This window comes from Ascaphus truei, chromosome 4 (genome assembly GCF_040206685.1).
Source record: "Ascaphus truei isolate aAscTru1 chromosome 4, aAscTru1.hap1, whole genome shotgun sequence".
Classification (NCBI taxonomy): domain Eukaryota; kingdom Metazoa; phylum Chordata; class Amphibia; order Anura; family Ascaphidae; genus Ascaphus; species Ascaphus truei.
The window spans coordinates 390,386,866-390,408,539 of NC_134486.1; the positions used below are offsets into that span (position 1 = coordinate 390,386,866).

The window sequence follows — 21,674 nt, forward strand, 5'->3', positions numbered from 1 at the left end:
AGAATGCCGGCCGTGTATAACTTATGGGTATCTGGGTCTTTTCATAACTGACACCCTTTTAGACAGGGAGACTCTAAATCTGTGAGACCCCTTTTGAGGCTCCGTCATAAAAATACCTACAGCTCATTGAGACCCCTTTGAAGCTTCGTCATAAAAATACCTACAGCTCATTGCAATGCCGGTTTCTATACTGCTATCATGTGTCGGTTAGAGGGTATGGCGAGCAATGCATTTTGTCTTTTCACATAACAGCCAGGGAATGGCTTGTAAATGGGGAACAAAGACGTCTGGGACAGGGCAACCACAGTAATGCATAGCAAATCAGGTATTAACCCCTTCCTCTCCGTCACAATATATACCCACATTTCACTGAAATTAAATAAGACATTTTGGACCTTTGTTGTATTTTTGATATGCTTCAGATTTTTAGACCAGAGTGAAAACCATGTTAGTTACAGTATGCAAGTGACAACAAACACTTACTTAATGATGTGCTACCAATTTGCCTTTGTTTCTGGAAATGCACTCTCTTCTTTCCAGAATTATCACCATGGATCATTTATGGTCTCTCTCCAATAACTAGCTAACAAGTTACTACAAATATTCAAATAATATTTGTACTTTATTGGTTGGGTTGAAGGAGTCGCTGCATGAGCAATGGCACAGAGATTAAAGCAGGGGATCCTGGTACCAATTCCAGTTTCAGCTCCTTGTGAACCTGGGCAAGTCCCTTTATCGCTCTGTGCCTGGAGCACCAAAAATAGATTGTAAGCTCTTCGAAGCAGGGACCCGTGCCTGCAAACATTCTATGTACAGCGCTGCATACACTACCAGCACTATACAAGAAAGAACATTATGATATTTATTATTATTGGTTCGGAAGCTAATAAGGAATAAGTATAGCCATTTGGTTTATGTGCGTTCTGTCTGTATTGAAGATATTTTGTTCCCACAATAGAATTCACATGATTAAACCTGCGGGGATGATTATAGCTTTGCCTACATTTATATGTCAATTTGATTTTCCCATACAATTAATAATAATGGTTTGCATTATTATAATTATGTTTGCAGTGCAAAAGTGATTTTGTAAAAAAAAAAGAAAATCATGTCTCAGAGTGGTATAGTAACGGTCTATTTGCATCTTTGTTTTTCTGAATAATTTGAGTAATTTCATTTAAATTTGCACTATATTTGTCCTTTCCTTTCAGGAATTTGTATTGCTTTATTTCATGACGCAATCTCGAGCTCTAATCTTTAGCGAAGCGAGCGCCATGTGTTTATCCATCCTTCAAAGATGGACCACAGAAATGCCCCATATCAAAATCTATTACTGGATAAGGACCAACCACAAAGAACCCTATTACATTCACAGACACTTATCACATGTGGAAACCAAAGAAAGTGCCCAGGCCAGGATTCTGCTAAACTGTGAAAAGCATTTTATAAAGCTTTAGAGTGCCAATCAATAAAAGATATGTCCTCGAGATAAATTCATGTTCAGCATAATATATAATACATAATATATATATATATTTTTTTATTACATAAATATACACATATACACATAATTTATATAAAGGCAAGAATCAGCACTCCAAGTAAAAATAATAATATGGCCTTGTGCTTGTCCCTTAAAAATAAATAGAAAATATGTTACGATCCGAGGACTGATAAAGTAGAGACAGCACACAGTAGGAAGATGACAAAAGGTTATATTAGCTTAAACAGCATCACAGATAACCTTGTGGTTATCTGTGATGCTGTTTAAGCTAATATAACCTTTTGTCATCTTCCTACTGTGTGCTGTCTCTACTTTATCAGTCCCTGGATGGTAACGTGTGTGTATATATGTGTGTGTGTGTGTGTGTGTGTGTGTGTGTGTGTGTGTGTGTGTGTGTGTGTGTGTGTGTGTGTGTGTGTGTGTGTGTGTGTGTGTGTATGTATGTATATATATATATATATATATATATAGACAAACCCAGTCGCCGATCGTCAGGGGCGACCCGAAATTACCCCTTGGCGATCGGCCCAAGCAGTGCACGTGCTGCTGTTTAATTTCCCGCGCTCGCGCTGGAGGGAAAAAAAAAAAGGCGGAGGCGCGTTCATGTTGCTGCGGGAGACTGCCCCGCCTCCGGCTCTCTGAGCCGAGCTTTTCCTCTTCCCCTGTCGCGCCGGTAACGTCCTCATGGCAGCCAAACGTCATGGCAGCCAGAGCGCGCCTCTGCTTGAGTGCTTATTGCGCGCATCCCTCTCGGGAGCTCCCCCTTGATGGGCTGGCGGCGGCCTGCGGTATCCTGAGGGGGTGAGCAGCGCATGGCATAGCGCGGCACTCGGGGGGGTTGCGTCACATTATGGCGACGCAGGTGGAAGGTGATACTGCTGCTGCTGCCTTTGTTGCGGAGGAGGACAAGTGGAGACAGGAGAGCCCCGGGCAGGTAATTATAGCGGGGCCCGGGGAGATCAGTAACTGTCCCATGTGTGACATCCCTTGTCTTGTGTGTGTGTGTGTGTATCTGTGTGTGTGTATGAGTGAATATAGTGAATACAGAGACCAAGTCAGTCACAGTCACCCACCCAAGTGTCAGTCACAGTCACCCACCCCCTCTGTCTGTATCACCCCCTCTTTCCCTCTGTCACCCTCTCTCTCTCTCTTTCCCTCTGTCACCCTCTCTCTATCTCTTTCACCCTCTCTCTCTCACTCTTTCCCTCTGTCTCTCTCTCTTTCCCTCTGTCACCCTCTCTCTCTCTCTTTCCCTCTGTCACCCTCTCTCTCTCACTCTTTCCCTCTGTCTCTCTCACTCTTTCCCTCTGTCTCTCTCTCTTTCCCTCTGTCACCCTCTCTCTCTCTCTCTTTCCCTCTGTCACCCTCTCTCTCTCACTCTTTCCCTCTGTCTCTCTCTCTTTCCCTCTGTCACCCTCTCTCTCTCTCTTTCCCTCTGTCACCCTCTCTCTCTCTCTTTCCCTCTGTCACCCTCTCTCTCTCTTTCCCTCTGTCACCCTCTCTCTCTCTTTCCCTCTGTCACCCTCTCTCTCTCTTTCCCTCTGTCACCCTCTCTCTCTCTCTTTCCCTCTGTCACCCTCTCTCTCTCTCTCTCGTTCCCTCTGTCACCCTCTCTCTCTCTTTTCCTCTGTCACCCTCTCTCTCTCTTTCCCTCTGTCACCCTCTCTCTCTCTTTCCCTCTGTCACCCTCTCTCTCTTTCCCTGTCACCCTCTCTCTCTTTCCCTCTGTCACCCTCTCTCTCTTTCCCTCTGTCACCCTCTCTCTCTTTCCCTCTGTCACCCCTCTCTCTCTTTCCCTCTGTCACCCTCTCTCTCTCTCTTTCCCTCTCTCTCTCTCTCTCTCTCACTCTTTCCCTCTGTCTCTCTCTCTTTCCCTCTGTCACCCTCTCTCTCTCTCTTTCCCTCTGTCACCCTCTCCCTCTCTCTTTCCCTCTGTCACCCTCTCTCTCTCACTCTGTCACCCTCTCTCTCTCACTCTTTCCCTCTGTCTCTCTCACTCTTTCCCTCTGTCTCTCTCACTCTTTCCCTCTGTCTCTCTCTCTTTCCCTCTGTCACCCTCTCTCTCTCTCTCTTTCCCTCTGTCACCCTCTCTCTCACTCTTTCCCTCTGTCTCTCTCTCTCTCTCTTTCCCTCTGTCACCCTCTCTCTTTCCCTCTGTCACCCTCTCTCTCTCTCTTTCCCTCTGTCACCCTCTCTCTCTTTCTTTCCCTCTGTCACCCTCTCTCTCTCTCTCTTTCCCTCTGTCACCCTCTCTCTCTCTTTCCCTCTGTCACCCTCTCTCTCTCTCTGCCATTCTCTCTCTCTCTGCCACTCTCTCTCTCTCTGCCACTCTCTCTCTCTCTCTGCCACTCTCTCTCTCTCTGCCACTCTCTCTCTCTCTGCCACTCTCTCTCTCTCTCTCTGCCACTCTCTCTCTCTCTCTGCCACTCTCTCTCTCTCTCTGCCACTCTCTCTGCCACTCTCTCTCTCTCTCTCTGCCACTCTCGCTCTCTCTCTCTCTCTCTGCCACTCTCTCTCTCTCTGCCACTCTCTCTGCCACTCTCTCTCTGCCACCCTCCCTCGCGTTGTCTGTCTCTGCCACTCTCTCTGTCTCTGCCACTCTCTCTGTCTCTGCCACTCTCTCTGTCTCTGCCACTCTCTCTGTCTCTGCCACTCTCTCTGTCTCTGCCACTCTCTCTGTCTCTGCCACTCTCTCTGTCGCCCTGTCTCCCTGTCGCCCTGTCTCTCTGTCGCCCTGTCTCTCTGTCGCCCTGTCTCTCTCTCTGAGAGAGAGAGAACAAAGAGAGAGAGAACAAAGAGAGAGAGAGAACATGTTACCATCCAGCAGGGCAGCAGAACAGCAAAGAGAGGCAGCACTCAGAGTTAAGTGTACAAAGAATTGTATTGTAACAGACACAAAAATCCAACGTTTCGATCCCACAGAGGGATCTTCTTCCTGGGGTGTGCAGTGATGCCTAAGCCTTACTGTGAGCGTTTGCATTGTTTTCAGGTGATGGGTACACAGGGGTTTAGGGTAGTCACAGTAAGGCTTAGGCATCACTGCACACCCCAAAAAGAAGATCCCTCTGTGGGATCGAAACGTCGGATTTTTGTGTCTGTTACAATACAATTCTTTGTACACTTACCTCTAAGTGCTGCCTCTCTTTGCTGTTCTGCTGTTCTGCTGCCCTGATGGATTGTAACTTTCTCTTTACATTATTTAGGGGACTAGCACCAGGCTTATTTGGATTACAACGTTGGAGTGATCAGGGATGGATAATTGAGAAGTGATGAAAATGCATACCAAACATACAACAGTATATTGTTCGTTTTCAACCATAATGTTTAAACTGAGAACAAAGCGTCCGATTGGTAAAAAAAAAAAAAAAAAGCTGAGCACGGCCAATTTCATATAATAAATAGCTTCTATCTTAGTTAGAAGTTTGGTCAACATTTTATTCCTTAAAAATGTATATATGACTTCTGTTTTCTCATATAACAATTAATGGTCCTGGTCACTATTAATTAAATAGTTTCCATATAGGACAAAAAAGGTTGGAGAAGGTAGCCATCACAAGAGCTTAATTAAGTGGAAAATGTCTTAGATTTTATTAAAACATCAACGTTTTGATCCCCTCAGAACAAAGGTCCTCACAGTGAAGGGGCCAAACCGTTGCTATTTTAATCAAGCATTTTCCAGTTAGTAAAAATGCAGGTTACCTCCACAGTGCACCAGAATGAGTTATACCAGGGGAGCGCAAACTTTCCTGCTGCGCCCCCTATCTAGCTTGCAGCGGTAAGGTGCCCCCCCCTCATACCGTACATCCGCGTCAAATGACGCCGCGTTGCCATGGCGACGTGTCACACAGCTGCCTGAAACAAGGTAAGTTGAGTATTGCAGGAGCCTCACGCGATCCCCCAGCATTAAATTAAATGCCTTGGGGAAGAGCGCGGGGCCTCTGTAACAACCCGCACACCCCCCCCCCCAGAAGAATCTCACGCCACCCCTTGGGGGCACGCCCCACAGTTTGCGCACTGCTGAGTTATACTGTACTTATAACCAGCTCATAGACCAGTAAATAAAATAGTATCAAATTAAGCACCCGGATATTGTGTGTGGTTTCCCCAAATATGTTTAGATAGTGGAAGCATGACTTATGGTACTGTACAACTATAATGTAAGGAAATGTTTTATGTAAAAAACAAAAAAACAAACAAAAAATTAATAAATAAATAATAATTAAAAAAAAAAACCCACACAATCAGTACACCCTCACCTGTTGATGGTAAAAGCAATTTCCTCGCTTTCTCCAAACTCCTGGCGATAAGCTCCACTCACCATTCGATCGCTGGCTTTGTGTTCACCAAACACCTTCTTCATGGCATCCGTAATTTCTCCAACTGTACACCTAGAACAGACAAAGAAAGTGGTGTACTTTCAGCATCACCTTTTTTTTGCTACATAATATTTGAGGATTCAATAGCAATGCTGGCACAGCACCTTGTACATAATACTGTACACCCCAACATACAGTATCACATCGGAGGGGAAAATAAAGCTGGCTGCATCTGTAGTTGTACATAAGCCTCTGGGGTTCCTCATAAATCTGTTCGTAAGGCACTTAGCTGCAGTTGACAGCAATAAATGAGTTAATTGACTTGTTAAAGGTTTACTATTTGTATTTAATGTTTAAAAGGATCTAACTTATGCAAAGACAACAGCCTTGATATTAGAAACAAATAAAAGTCATTTATGAAATGTAAATAAAATCTGCGCCAAAAATATGGTTATGAAAAATAAAATAAAAATGACTAATCCATGTTCTGTAACACACATTGCAATACATTTTAGTTACATTCTAGATAATTCTAGAAAAACATATTAGAAATTGCATTTATTTGTATAAATGAACAGTGCACCCTTGTCTATTACACATATAAAAGGACATACAGATGTAGCCAACGTTATTGCAACCTGTGGCTTGCTGCAGTGGGACATACACAATGCGCTCGCGAGGGAAGCGTCCATTGTTTTGAACCAGCCTTGTTTGAAAATAGGATAGGGCTATAACACTTTCACCCAGCGGTGCGCCATGGGTTGCAATAATGTGGACTAAATCTATATACTGATTGTATGTAGAGTGGATGATTGCTACTGTATGATATTAATTTCAATATTGCTTTATGAGAGCCGTTAATCACAATTCAGCAACTCCCTCGGCTCCAATTTGAAAACACTCCTCTTAAAAACGTTATTACATGATGATTCTTGCCAGTGAATCACACTTAAAAGGGAGCTGCTAAATGTCAGTTATATGCTGCATCACTAGCAACCCTATGGCAGAAGACAATCATAGACCATCATTTACAATCATTTACATCACCATACTTGTCACTGTAAGAAGTGTGATTGAGATGCATTCTGGTCTATTTTTCTATATACTGTACAGTATGACTGTTACAAATAAAATTGCTAACAACGCAGCAGATGGGAGTACTGTACAAAATCTGCTCTAGATCATTATTACACGGTTGAATGAATGTTAGTTGGTACTGTACTGTAGGTATGCATTAACATGTGCTGAGATACAGAAGGAATGAACAGAATCAACCTCAGCTTGGAGGTACAGTACTGTAAACAGCCCCAGCATTGAGTAGTAATGGATGATGTGGTTAGGATGGGCACAAGGTGCTCTCACGAAGAAGTAACAGACAGATAGCAAGGTCAATCATGAATACAACATACAACCAGCAAGCACAGCAAACTCCACAGTGCCGGTAATTGTATGCACAGATTGTAATAAATAATACAAACAAAAGAAAGTCCAGGGCACTCAGTGTGAACACCATATGCCGAGAAAAATCAAAAAAATACTTCACTTAAGCAGACAGGGTGCTTGCAGAGGGGCTTGGTCCACTATCCAGCTCCAAAATAGATACAAACAAAAACAGGACTGCAGCACTCTCTGAAGATATAGTAGAGGTTTTATTGCATCAAAAAACAGGAACACGTAAAAAATAGAGTGACTTTTCGGACCTCCCGATAAAGGACCAGGAGGTTCGAAACGTCGCTCTATGTTTTACGTGTTCATGTTTTTTGATGCAATAAAACCTCTACTATTCCTTCAGTGAGTGCTGCAGTCCTGTTTTTGTTTGCATAGATTGTAATAACGACATAAATCCAATGGTGGAGCCGTAAGCGCAAAATGCGTCAGAGTACCCATATGCCACATTCCATGTTGTCACCCACTCAATAGTATTTAATTTTGAACATTTTTGTGCTTAGCCCCATCTTTGCCTCTAGTTATCTGCTTTTTTTCTCCACACCATTGGATATCTATCAGCAGGAAGCACGCATATGAAGTCAGAATCTATAAATTCTGGGTACTACCCAAGTGGTTCTTCATTTTTTCACTTTTTGACCTGGGATGAAAACATCAAAGTACATCATTGTTGCTCTAGGGGCTAAAACCGGTCATTGGTGAGGAGAACCAGCCATACCGGTTTCTTTAGGCAGATACTGGCTCTATTATCCTCTTCATCCTGGTACAAACATACACACACATTTGAGCCATGAACAGAAGTATTCAAATGAGACTTTATGATATAAATATACACCAAGGTCATTACTATCAAGACATGAAACTTCTTCTGACTTCACCAATCAATCAACTGATGTTATTTCGCCATTTAATCTGAAGCACTGGTTCTCCAAACTATTGTTCTATCTTTTTCCAGATTGTAATAAAGGTAACATTCCTTACTCTTTCTTTAATTAATTAGAAGTAGCAGTGTTAGTCTATTTTCGGTAGTGCAGAATAAGCGAGTACTTCAGTATTAGGTGATACATCTATCTTAGATTGTTATCTTGTTTCTTAACATCTGTGGTAAGCTCACGGAATCTCTGTAAATAAGTATTGCTGACCGGAGGAAGAGAGAAAGCTAGTCTTATATCAATTGTTAGTCCAAATAAAAAAGGTATCCTCTAATACTGAAGTATTCATTTAGACCCCACTTTTGGTAGTAAAGAACAAAGTGCGCGCTGTCCCAAAAGAGTTCCCTTTATTTCCAAGGTAGGCGATTATCCCACTGCTGCTCCTATTCTCCCGTGATCGGCGGGGTTAAATCGGGGGAAAAAAAAAAAAAAAAGGCGCAAAAAGAGAAAAACACAATAAGCCATAATTCATTAAAACTTTTGTAAAAATGACTAAATAACAATCACATAATAAAATAGGATCATGTAGATCCAATCATCCGCACATGAAATAAAGGGGGCACGAGGATAGGGTCCCACAAGTCCATAACACACAGATTCAAGTTGGAGTATAATCCGGTTCCCGCTGCTGGATGTTAAAGCTGTAGATATGGCTGGTGTCCGCGTCCTCGTGGAAACAAGGGGATGATGGTAGCTTCCGAGTGTCCATCGTCATGGCTCCTCGAAGCTACGTGATCACTTCACCTCTACGCGTTTCACGTCATATGACACTTTATCAGGGTGTTGGTCTTACTGGTCCTATAGCCGGTTTAAATAGCGAAATGGATAATTCCCCCAGCCATTATTGATCTCAGATTGATACAGAGAAGCCTTCCAATTAGTGTAGCAACAGATTGATACAGACCTATTGCTACACTAATTGGAAGGCTTCTCTGTATCAATCTGAGATCCCTATTGGCTGGGGGAATTATCCATTTCGCTATTTAAACCGGCTATAGGATCAGCAAGACCAACCCTCTGATGAAGCGTCATAGACGCGTGGAGGTGAAGTCATCACGTAGCTTCGAGGAGCCGTGACGACGGACGCTCGGAAGCGACCATCATCCCCTTGTTTCCACGAGGACGTGGACTCCAGCCATAGCCACAGCTTTAACATCCAGCAGTGGGAACCGGATTATACTCCAACTTGGATCCGTGTGTTGTGGACTTGTGGGACCCTATCCTCGTGCCCCCTTTTTTTTCATGTGCGGATAATTGGATCTATATGATCCTATTTTATTATGTGTCATTTAGTCATTTTTATAAAAAAAGTTTTAATGAATTATGACTTAGTGTTTCTCTTTTTGCACCCCACTTCCTCAGAGACTCTAGCCCTTGTTCTATAAACTGTGATAAGAAATCTTTATTGAAGTCTATTGGGGCTTTCCATGCGATAATCGCAGTATTGGGGCTATTGCAGTTGATAGAGGCCTTAATTCGATCTCCTGTTTTGGTCTGCCCTTACTTAGACTGTTTGACTATAAAAGTTTGTCAAATTGCATCCCTGGTCAGTTTGAATTACTTTTTGACTTTAATAGTTCAGCTCATATATTTCCATTTTTCTATTCTTCTTGTGTTATATAACTATATTCGGATTTATTTTATGTTCTGTTGCTGCTATAATTAAGTATAATCATTTAGAATAATCTAACAGAGGTACATTTTGGATTTACACTACATTGCATAAGAGCAGCTCTCCTCACAAATTACCTTTAGTTACAAACCCCGATCCTTTTCTTTAAAATTACTCTACAAAATAATTATACAAAATTACTTTTTTTTTATGTCAAAGCACAGAACTTAAAACTCAGCAGTGGATATTAAATTACTCTGGTGCTACTTATAGAAAAATATTATATATTTTTTTGCAAAGGTTGTCCTATTAACCCCTTGCCACTACCCCTCCGGCAAAGTGCAGTCACGCGACCGCGGCAGCCCTTAATCCAGAAACAGAACAGGAGTCTTCCATTCTTCCTTTTCCCTTCACTGCAGATCATGTCCTGCACTCCATATGAACACAATCTAACCTGAAAAACAAGCACTTCTTGGGCATTGGGTGTATTAACCCTTGCAGGTCACGTGTACGTGACAGGTACAATTTCTCAGTAGTCATTCCTTCTTTTGTTTGTTTTAACTTTTTCATTCAATCACTTTTTTCACTCTGTACCATATATAAAATGCCACTTCATTTGTGTAGTTTGTTACAACTCTTATTTTATTTAACATTATTAAAAGCTAATTATTAATAGCCTTGGGTATGCATCGTAAGTACAATTCTTTTTAGGGAATCCATGACTCTTAACGGATTTCCCATATCCAATCTATGTACTATTTATCTTTGCACAGGTATTTAGGCAATAGACGCTTCAAAGACCACTTGGAGATCATCTGTCCCTCCCCCTGCAAGTCTGCTGTGAGGTTCTGATCTGTGCTATGCTGCTGTTTAATTCTACCAAAAAATCGTTGGGAATACGGCAACATCTGAGTCGCCCCGAAGGGATCAGCCAAAGGGTGTCACTGTTTGCTGCTGTTCGTAATGTTGCAGTTGTTCTATTGCATTCTGAAACTCACCAGCTCTCTCATCCCATGTACCCAATGGTTTCAACCTACCCTGTCTACAGACTGTGAACTCCGTGAGGCAGGGCCTCTTCTAACAACACACTGCAGACCTATCTTACCTCGTCTAACACAATTGTAATGCTGTCTGTACATGTTACTTATGCCCATAAATCATATCTCTAACTGTCCATGAAATGTCTGTAAACTGAATGTATAATCTGTTTATTTAATGCAACCATGTATTTTGCATGAGGTTTGCGCTGACCATCTTCACACCATTATTATAATTCTGCCTTTTCCTGCCTGTCTCACGTGTAACAAAACAATTGTATTTAATTGTAGTTGTTCTCAAATGGACTGTAAAGTATTGTGATGCCCCCTTAAGTGGAGGCCTGCATTTATTAAAAAAAATAATATACACATAGGCAAAATCAGAATTACACCAACATATTGCTTCACTAAACCATATGTTCTGTTGAGCAGTGTATGCTCTCTTCATGTCTACCAATTTAAATACCCGGTGCTACATTATAGAAATAAACATTTAAACATCCCTTCTTCCATTTGGCTTACCATGTACTGTACTGATGCCCCATGTGATATCTGTCAAAATTAATTCCGAATCCTGAACTAATGAAGATGTCTATTTATTTTTATCTGAAGTCAGAGATGATCTCACAAAGCTGTCACTGGTAATTTAAATCATTTCCTGCAAAGCGCTGGCTACATCAGATACTGTTCATGGACTGTTAGTCAACCATGAAATGTCAATACGTGTCATTTACTGCTATTACAACTACACAGCTTCATAAAAGCTTCAAGTCTGACAGCTGCGCACAAAAAGGACACAATATAAGTGAATGTCACTGTAACAGGGCCATAGCCCCTGTCTAAAAGGGCTTCAATAGAAAGCCTGTATAGGTCAAAGGAATCCAGCAGGGAGCTGATTAATTGCAGCTACAGACAATTAACCCGTCTCCACCTGGCTCATCAGACAAGTAGAAAAGCCTCCTGCTGTGGACTTGGACATCACCAGGAATGGAAGCCTAACGAGGGAGAACCTGGGACCCTACTGAATAATACGGATAAAAATACATAAATTGTTCCAAATCTTTCAACAAAAAAGGTAGCAGACGACGCTTCAGACCCCCACTTACCTTCAAACATGCCCATGAAATTTAAAAGGACGCCGCAAGAAGTATCACACTTTTTTGGAGGAACCCACTCAGCTCCAACCCTTCCTTTTTTTAGATTTTATTTATCTCATTACCCCAAACTCAAACCCACCAATTACCAGCTTGAACCCCCAGGGTCAAGCTACCCTGTTACCCCCCACCCCCCCCACACCACCACCTCAATACCAGTTCCATAAAAAAAAAAAAAAAGATCTCTTTGCTCCTGTGCTTGCTCTGGCCCAGGGACCCAACCCAAAAGCTGTTCTGGAGCGGAAGCCCAGTTAAAGCAACCCCCTAAATATCTAATCTTGATCCACACAGAAACCGGAGCACAACCCACCAGTGCAACATAGGACATGAAAAGGTTCTTTCAGCGATTTATTGAATTAAAAGAACATCAGGAAGAGGTTCTGACAACACTCTGACATGTTTCACGCATAAGACGCTTTATCAAAGCTCAGGGACACAACCCAAAAGCTGTTCTGGAGCGGAAGCCCAGTTAAAGCAACCCCCTAAATATCTAAGTTCACTAGTTAAGGTAATTTAGCTTAATTTGAAAGGCCTTCAATGTAATTGAAAACAAAGACTTGCTCTCCAAGAGTTTAAGAGCTAATCGTATTCCTCCAAGAGACCCACTTTAATACTCAAGACAGTGAGTATTCAAAAATACTTTCTCGACTGCCTACTACTCCTTTTTTAGCAGCAAGCGGAGAGGAGTCATCATTATAAAACAAGATGTCCCATCAGGTCAGGTCTGGCGTCAGTGTTGCAAAGTCCAGGCAACAGGCAAAGGGTCAGGGCAGGCGGCATGCAGCGAGGTCGGGGTCATGGTCCGGGGTCAGCAACAGGGATTCCAAATGCACAGGCTAGCGTCCGGTACAGGGAAGCCACAGGGAAGGCTCATGAACAAGGAAGGCTCAGCTACTAGAACCCAAGGTGGCCAGGAACACAAAGAAATGCTCAGGCAGGGGCTGGAAGTCACTGGCTGCTATTTAAGCACTTGAATAGGTTCAGCCAATATAGCAGGCTGCCAGTAATCAAAATGTCCACAGAAGCCAGGTAAGGGCAGGGTCCAGCCAAAGCCTGGACTGGAACCCTCACAGGCACAGGGAGATAAAATGACTTGCCCATGGTCACAAGGAGCCGACAGCGGGAATTGAACCAGGTTCCACTGCTTCAAACTCAGTGCCAGAGTCAGTGTCTTTACTCACTGACCCGGAGGGCAGGTTCCTGGTTGTCCATGGGTCCCTCACAGGCTCAGCATTGAGATCAACGTCTATGCACTAAATGATAACCAGACCGAATTTTTGAGGGAGGTCCTAGAAGCAATCGACCCCTAACACCTATCCTCCATGATTCTCTGTGGAGATTTAAACATGGTCATCTCACCAGAATTAGATAGGTCCACAACAAAGGGCCAAATGCTCACAACATTAACCCAAACACATCTAAAAAATTCAGGGACCTGCTGGGGGAATTCTCTCTGGTAGACACGTGGAGAGCGGGGCACCAGGGACAGAGAGATTACAAGATTACACTTTCTTCTCCAACCCACACCAGACGTATTCCAGAATAGACTATCTCCTGATAACCAAAAACATCCTCGAAGCATCCTCCCAATTCAATATCGGCCCAATCACATGGTCTGACCACGCCCTGGTAGAACTGACTCTTTTGCCCCCTTTTACTAGAAATAAATCCTTCCACAGGAGTCTCAACGAGTCATTGTTAAACCATATAGAAATTGTGGATAAAATTAAGCGCTCACCTGATGACTACTTTAAAATAAACACAGACGCCGTAAAGACCGCTTCAACGCTATGGGAAGCTCATAAGGCAAAGATTAGAGGGGTTTTTAGAAAAAAAAATGTAAAAAAAATTACATGGGAAATTGTCGGACAAAATCCCACCACTGGAACAAAAACAAATCTAACCCATCAAAGACAATATGCAAAGCCCTGACAGGGGCCAGACTGGAGCTAAAAAAGCTCCAACTAGAGGGTGTAGAACGGGCGCTAAAATGGACTAATCAATTATACTATCAGAAGGGGAATAAAGCGGACAGGATCCTAGCTAATAAACTAAGAGGGAAGAAAGCCAAAACGCAAATCCCCGCTATCAGATGTAAAAATGGCCGAGTCACCTATGATGATGAGGAGATAGCCCGCAAATTCTCTAAGTTGGGGTAAGTGTCTTCTGTAAAGAAAGAATTGTAAAGTTTCTTTTATATGTATAGACATACCGTGAGCGAGCAGCTTCAACTGCGAGAGCCAGAATGTTACCGCTCCCTGTTGCAGCACATTCTGTGATGTCCGCTAAACATTGCTCAGCTGCAGTGCTATCTCTAGAGGCCTTCACCTGGAAGAGAGACCGTAAAGCGTTTCAGGGGGCGTGGCCACGACATCACGCTCTCGTGACCCGGCCATCGCGCTACAAATACAAATATATTTGGCTCAAGCTGCTCTCCCGCTGAACGAAAACACTATACAAGTTCACATTGCCATAACGTGATTCATCGCGCAATCATTCTGAACACGGCCTTATGCAAGCAGAGACCTTCACACAGTGTCATGTTTAACTTGCAATACCGTACCTTCTTAAGCTTTTCAATTTGTTTATTGCGTACAGACGTGTTATCAATTGCAAGAACCTCGACCGACTCCTCTTTTTCCAGCTGATACTTATTCACGCCAACAATGACTTCAGCACCTGTAAATTTAAATTAGCAAAAGTTAATTTACGTAAAATGTTTAATATGTTCTTAAATATTTCCTGATTATTTTTTAATCATTGAAGAAGACGCTTCGTGGAAATATATATATATATATATATATATATATATATATATACATATATATATATATATATATATTGACAAAAATATAGACAGCGCCCTTCACCCAATACACCTAAATTGCTGCAGTACTGACATATGTGGCAAGTGTTTGCACCAGGTATACTAGTTTAGTTCAAACAGATAAATATTAATATAAAATGGCATGAACAAATAAATTTTGCCCAAATTGTGTTTAAAATATTAAAAAACAAAAAAGAAAAAGTGTGCATAAAAATCAAAAATACATGAAAAAAATGAAATTGTAAAAATAAAAATATATTGAAAAAATAGGAAAAATGAATTGCAATGCAATTCACAATTGTGACTCAATACGTCATAGGACTAAACTAAACATATATTAAAGATGTTAAGCTCATAAAAAATGGTAAACATGTAAAAAAAATTGTGAATAAAAAATGAATTTTGAAGCCAAATACATATAATCACAAAGAATACTTAAGTCCTCAATTGTCCATGATATGTGAATAACAAAAGTCCAGGCTGCTTCTTCTTGGGCTCACCAAACTCCCACAGTACCTATTTGAGAAAAAGAGAAAAGAAGCACCCGATCCTTGTGTAAAATCAGATAGAAATATTTTAATACATCACGGACAAGACAAATGCACACTTACAATTTGTCTGATAAAATAAGGCATATTATGGGACCAGCCCATGCACCAACTGAAGACTCCACGATCACCTTTCTGTGTATTGAAGTCCTCGATAGTTCCGGGTCTTGTGTCTGTGTCAGCCGCTGTCTCCAAGATGAAGGAATCTTTACTTTCCTTAGTGAGCGCTTAGTTGTAGCGTGCGGCCGCCATTCACCTCTCTCGTGGAGGACCGGGACCCGGAAGGGACTTGACACACGTCTTTGCGTCCTCACGCTGGTGCTGGGAACTGCTCGACCACCGTAGGTTCAATGCCAGAAATCCCTACGCGTTTCTTCCGTCTTTGCGGATTTCATTAGGGGGATCCCTGAATGGCGGCCGCACGCTACAACTAAGCGCTCACTAAGGAAAGTAAAGATTCCTTCATCTTGGAGACAGCGGCTGACACAGACACAAGACCCGGAACTATCGAGGACTTCAATACACACAGAGGTGATCGTGGAGTCTTCAGTTGGTGCATGGGCTGGTCCCATAATATGCCTTATTTTATCAGACAAATTGTAAGTGTGAATTTGTCTTGTCCGTGATGTATCAAAATATTTCTATCTGATTTTACACAAGGATCGGGCGCTTCTATTCTCTTTTTCTCTAATATATATATATATATATCATAAACTTAACTTATGTCCTTTATATGTTTGAGATTTAGATGAGGTTATTTTTATCATTTATTTCTCTAACTATGTGGTTACTTTAGTGTTTATGTTTTACTGTATATGTCTTTGATGTCACTTCTAGGGGAGACCTTTATTAACCTGCATTGTGTACACTGTTATCACAATGAATTCAACAATGCCCCTTTAGCAAAGGGGTGCTCAACTACACCCTGCTTCAGCACAGGTGTCTCAATCAGTGGCTTGGTCAACCCTGCTTCAGCTGCAGGTGGCCCGGCGGCTGCAGGTGGCCCGGCGGCTGCAGGTGGCCCGGCGGCTGCAGGTGGCCCGGCCAGCACTGAAAGTTGGGCCCGGTCAGAAATCTCACACACTCATGAGCACATTCACATGTCTCAGACAGGTGCACAACCCTGTCTTTCCCCATTATCTCTTAGCAAACAATGCTTCCACTGCAGCCAGGGATTCTGGGTAATGACATACAAATGATCACTCACAGTTGGCCCCTTTTGCTTCTTGTCCATTTTAACGTGAATCCCTATAAGCTTATGATGTTTGCCGTATTACACAGCTTTTCAGCACAGCATGGGTTAAAGAAGTGCATTGTCAGTAAAACCTACTCACAGACCTACTGTGAAAAAGCACAATGAGTTTGCTAGATTGTGTCTGTGGATACACATTTTCAGAAAATATTTGGAATTTTTAGAGTGATCAGGTGAAATGTATTGATGTTCGAGATATTATATATAGAACATATTGCTCTGGTCCTCTTACTCTGTGCCCAGTATATCAATCATTTAACACAAAAAACAAAACTGTGCGCTACTACCTAACTATCTATAAAGTTTAAATGTATATATATATACAGTGCAGTGACTATACCATCAATTTAGTGATAAAAAATTTATAAAAAATTAAACCACAACTCCCACAGTGAGATAATTATACATTAAATAATAAGTGCCACATAACCGTGTTGGGGATAATGGCGTCTGCAGCTGTAAACGCAGGGGTGGCTCAGCACCCCACACACACTAAGAGAATGGAAACAAAAGAAAACAGCGCACAACGCCAAATAGTGAAGCAAATTCAACAATATATTATAGAATTAAAAAGGGGGTAATATATCTGCGTACATGAAAAAAGTTGGTAAAAGGCATGTAGTGTGTATCACACTGTTTACCACTCGGCGGCTGTTAGCTGTAGATTCAGGTGCTTGCTTCCCTCTGCTGCTGCAGCTCAGTTGATTCTGGGGCAGGACGTCAGTCTTTCACTCCCAAGGGGATTTCCCTTCATGCAGCCAGGTTCAGCAGCTGGTACTGGGGCTCGGTGAAATCGCTCCTACTTCCTGGCCGATATGAAGCTGCTCCTGTACCCCGGCAGGTGTATCCTCTGCACAGAGGTTAAAACGCAGCTTGCTGGGGTGCCCTCAGCGTGCCGCGATGCAGCAGTGGTGGATTCAATAGGGAAGTTTGAACAGTCTTACAAAGTCTCTCACAAGTGTCCAAAACAGCACACAGGATGAAATAAAAACAGGACAGGCCAATACATAGACAAAGGCCAATGTAAGCAGATATAAGGCAATAGAATGTTACATCCAACTAGTTTCGTAGAATTAACTACTTCTTCAGGGAAGTGGAAAAGACTGACGTCCTGCCCCAGAATCAACTGAGCTGCATCAGCAGAGGGAAGCAAGCACCTGAATCTACAGCTAACAGCCGCCGAGTGGTAAACAGTGTGATACACACTACATGCCTTTTACCAACTTTTTTCATGTACGAAGATATATTACCCCCTTTTTAATTCTATAATATATTGTTGAATTTGCTTCACTATTTGGCGTTGTGCGCTGTTTTCTTTTGTTTCCATATCAATCATTTGTTGGAAAATTGGCTGCTCCTATTGAAATACTAAAAGAAAAAAAAAATATATAACAGTCAAAATCTTGTATTATGTTTCACATTCTAGTTTCCTCGGGTTTCTGGAAAAGGTTACACTGTATGAACGGTATATATTTTACCAGTGGAACCAGATGGAATTTTCTGGCCCTGTCAAGGTTAACATTATTCAACATACCATAATGCTATTCTATTATGACCTGCGAAAGACTTAAGTAGGTCTTGAGTCTCTGCCCTAGCCATGCTGAGAAGTAACAACTAAAAGATCAGCCACACAAAATGATGGGAATTGTCCCTTGCAATGGAGCTACTGTACTGCCGCAGTGCCTGCAAATGTATTACTAACGGATCATACAGAATCAGAACATTCAGAAACCTTACGATGCCGTTAAAGATACAGAAGAAAAATTCTGCATGGGTCTTGATGGCCATCTATTACAAATCCACAAGGAACTGAGGTTTGTTAGTTCAGGATGTTGCCTTAAAGCAGCAGTCCAAGCTGCCGTTTTTTTTTTTTTTCCCCTTTAATTTGTGCATCCATACAATCCACACAATGATAAGCTATTAGCCAAGTTGCCAATCGATTGGCCAAGATTTGGCTTGGGGTTCACAAAATTCCTGTCAGAGCAGCAGAAGAGGACCAAAGATGCAAAGTTCTGCGGGGAAGATCATGTGACCAGGCAGGCACTAGATACAATTGGTGCACTTCTAGAGAAAGGGCAGGGCTCAAAAATGTGTGTGCCAGAGCCTGTTTCAGAAAAGAGAGGGGATGTGACTTTGTAAATGGTTGCTATAGAAACGAAAAATACTATTACATTATGATACATAAAACAAATTAATTTATAGTTAACTTAAAAAAAATGCTACACGTATTTTCTCATAGTACAGAACTGAATAATTAAAAATAAATAAATAAACACACATGTAGGATATTACTTGGTCTGCAGCTTTAAAGAATGACTTGTTTTTCTCACCTGAATCGATCCTGGCCTGTCTCCGTGCTGCACACTCTTCTATATGGAGCTTAGGGAGGCCCTCAGCCACTGCCCTGGCCATTCCACCCATTTCTTCTATTTCATTAATAAGCTAATTAATAAGAACATGATAAAGTTAGTTTAACTAGTAATCAGACACTGCTTTCAGCCAGTTGCATACTTCTTTTAGACAGCCAGTTGTTGCCAAGGTTCTTTGTATAACCCATTTGCTGCTCTTGTAAAAGTACTTTTTGTATGCATTAAATAAACAAACTACCTAAAATGTATGTCCTAAATTCCAACCTAATCCCATTTGCAATGCAGCAGTGCTTTCTCAAATATTCCCTCATTTCTTTTTCAAATGTTCAAAAAAAAAATAGCTATTTTTTAAATCTGGAAAAATTGAAGAAAAAAAAAACTAAACAAAAACATTAGCAGTGGTTATTTTCAAACTTCGGTGATTTTGCAGATAATGGCTAAAAATGCGGTTGTTTTTATTTTTGGTGAAATTAAACACAAGTTGAATTTCTTGGCAGCCTCTCAAAGGGGAGGTGTTTGTCTAGGACGTGTTTTCATTACCATTAGCAAATCCCGTCCTAATCTGCGCTAATAAAGGTAAGGGGTGGGAGGGGGACTCGGGCTGTACAAGCACTTGCTGAACTCAGGGACATAAGACAAAAAGGGAGAAGTCAGAGAAATTCAAACCCCTCTTAGGTCTCAGCTCATCATGTTTATAAACGTAAAAAAATATATTAAAAAAATTCTTATATGCATCACATTTGGGTATTTAAATACCTTTAAATATGTCACCGACATTAGCTCACTTTGGTGCCAGAAGGTATTGTCCCTTTAAGATAATCAGCTGCTCATTTACAATACATATAAGACAATACAATACAATTTCCAAAGATTTGCAGAAATGATGGTCCTGCAGACAGCTGTCAGAAGCCGACCATCTAATGATCAAGGAATACATTTCTAAACCTATAAAACTCGCCTTTAGAGCAGCTTGATAGACATCTTCTGTGAGGCACTCCATCATGTAGGAGCCTCCCCATGGGTCTGCCACCCTGGGAATGCCAGACTCCTCTTGGATGATGATCTGGGTGTTCCGTGCAATACGGGCGCTCTTCACAGTTGGCAACCCCAAGGCCTCATCAAAGGAATTTGTGTGCAACGACTGAGTGCCTCCAAACACAGCCGCCATCCCTTCAATTACTGTCCTCACAACATTGTTGTAGGGATCCTGACATGAAACACAATATTATAGACAGCTGTAAGTTACTGGGAACAGAAATCTTGGGGCAGCTTAAAAACTATACTGAAGAAAAGAAATACCCCCTACAGAAACTCTGTGTTCCAAAGCTAAAAGACTAAAATATATATATATATATTTTTTTAAATAAGCATAGTTCTTTCTTTGTGTGTTACAATGTATGTATTAAGTGTACAGAAGGCATAATGAGGTGAGATGAGAGGTATAATAGAGGACACCACAACTGTTCAGTGTAGTGTTGGACCGGGTCCTACATTTTTTTTAAACCGGGAAACGGGCACCCGGAGGATTTGGCACCTTGTACCCGGCCGGGTACCCGACTACCCGGTTTTTCACTTACCTGGGAGTGGAGGAAACGTACTTGGAGTGGAGGAAGCCCGCGGCGACATCTTAACAGGTAAGCAGCCGGCTGTTCAATAGGAAAGCTTCTTCTCCTGCTCCGGTCACATGGTCCCAGCTCACGGTGCAGTATGGAGTCCTGCAGCTCCCGCGCGGGCTCCACACTGACGCTGATGGCACCCCACCGCCCCCGCACCTCTGCTTACCTGTTAAGATGTCGCCGCGGGCTTCCAGCAGGTAAGCAAGTGATACTTTTCAACTACCCTGACATTACCCGGATACCCGGCGCCGGGTCCACTTTCCAACTGCCGGGTCCGGGTAATTTCCGGGTAGCTGAAAAGCGGCCGGGTACCACCCGGTACATCACTAGTTCAGTGTGACTATAAAACAAAAATGATCGATGAAAGAGAATAGAGTGCTTAGATTACGATTCAATTGGATTTTTCTTTATGTTACAATTCAGTTAATTTTTGGATAGATAGAGAAAGGGAATGGCGTTAACTTAACTAATTTATTGTGCAAAGAAGTAGATCAAATACCGTACATTTTGCAAATATCAAAATGTGTACTTACAATGCTGAGCTAATGAAACTGGGAAAGTGTGAGTCGCTACATAATAATGAATAGCAACTATGGTTCAGTGAAAAAAATAATAAAATGCAAATTTATTAGGACTTTATTAAGCATTTCTGAAAGTAAACACGGCATTTAAAAAATACATTACTTCTTATTCCTAGAATGTATAGCTGAGGAGAATTGTGCATCTAATAAATACATATACTGTACATATACACAGTTGTGTGAAAAAGAAAGTGCACCCTCTTTGAATTCCATGGTTTTACATATCAGGACATAATAACAATCACCTGTTCCTTAGCAGGTCTAAACATTAGGTAAATATAACCTCAGATGAACAACAACACATGACATATACACTGTGTCGTGATTTATTTAACAAAAATAAAGCCAAAATGGAGAAGCTACTGTATGTGTGAAAAAAAAAGGGTAATTCTTTCACTGTGTATTTTTGATGCGTTGGATGTTGCTCTGGACGTCTTTTGTTTCTTGTTTTATACAATTAACCATGGCCAGTAGCACTCC

The 21,674-nt window shown here is 41.8% G+C and overlaps 1 protein-coding gene across 4 annotated transcripts in view; it reads right to left on the reverse strand.

The window, feature by feature from the left end:
• The window catches only part of MMUT (methylmalonyl-CoA mutase), a 68,156-nt gene that overhangs the window by 19,352 nt on the left and 27,130 nt on the right, over positions 1–21,674 (reverse strand). For all 4 annotated transcript variants that reach the window (XM_075598560.1, XM_075598562.1, XM_075598559.1 and 1 more), the window contains exons 6-10: positions 19,956–20,204; positions 18,959–19,070; positions 14,565–14,680; positions 14,214–14,329; positions 5,761–5,892 (exon numbers count right to left, since the gene is read on the reverse strand). In XM_075598560.1, the coding sequence (XP_075454675.1) occupies positions 5,761–5,892; positions 14,214–14,329; positions 14,565–14,680; positions 18,959–19,070; positions 19,956–20,204 (725 nt within the window). The remainder of the gene's footprint in view (positions 1–5,760; positions 5,893–14,213; positions 14,330–14,564; positions 14,681–18,958; positions 19,071–19,955; positions 20,205–21,674) is intronic.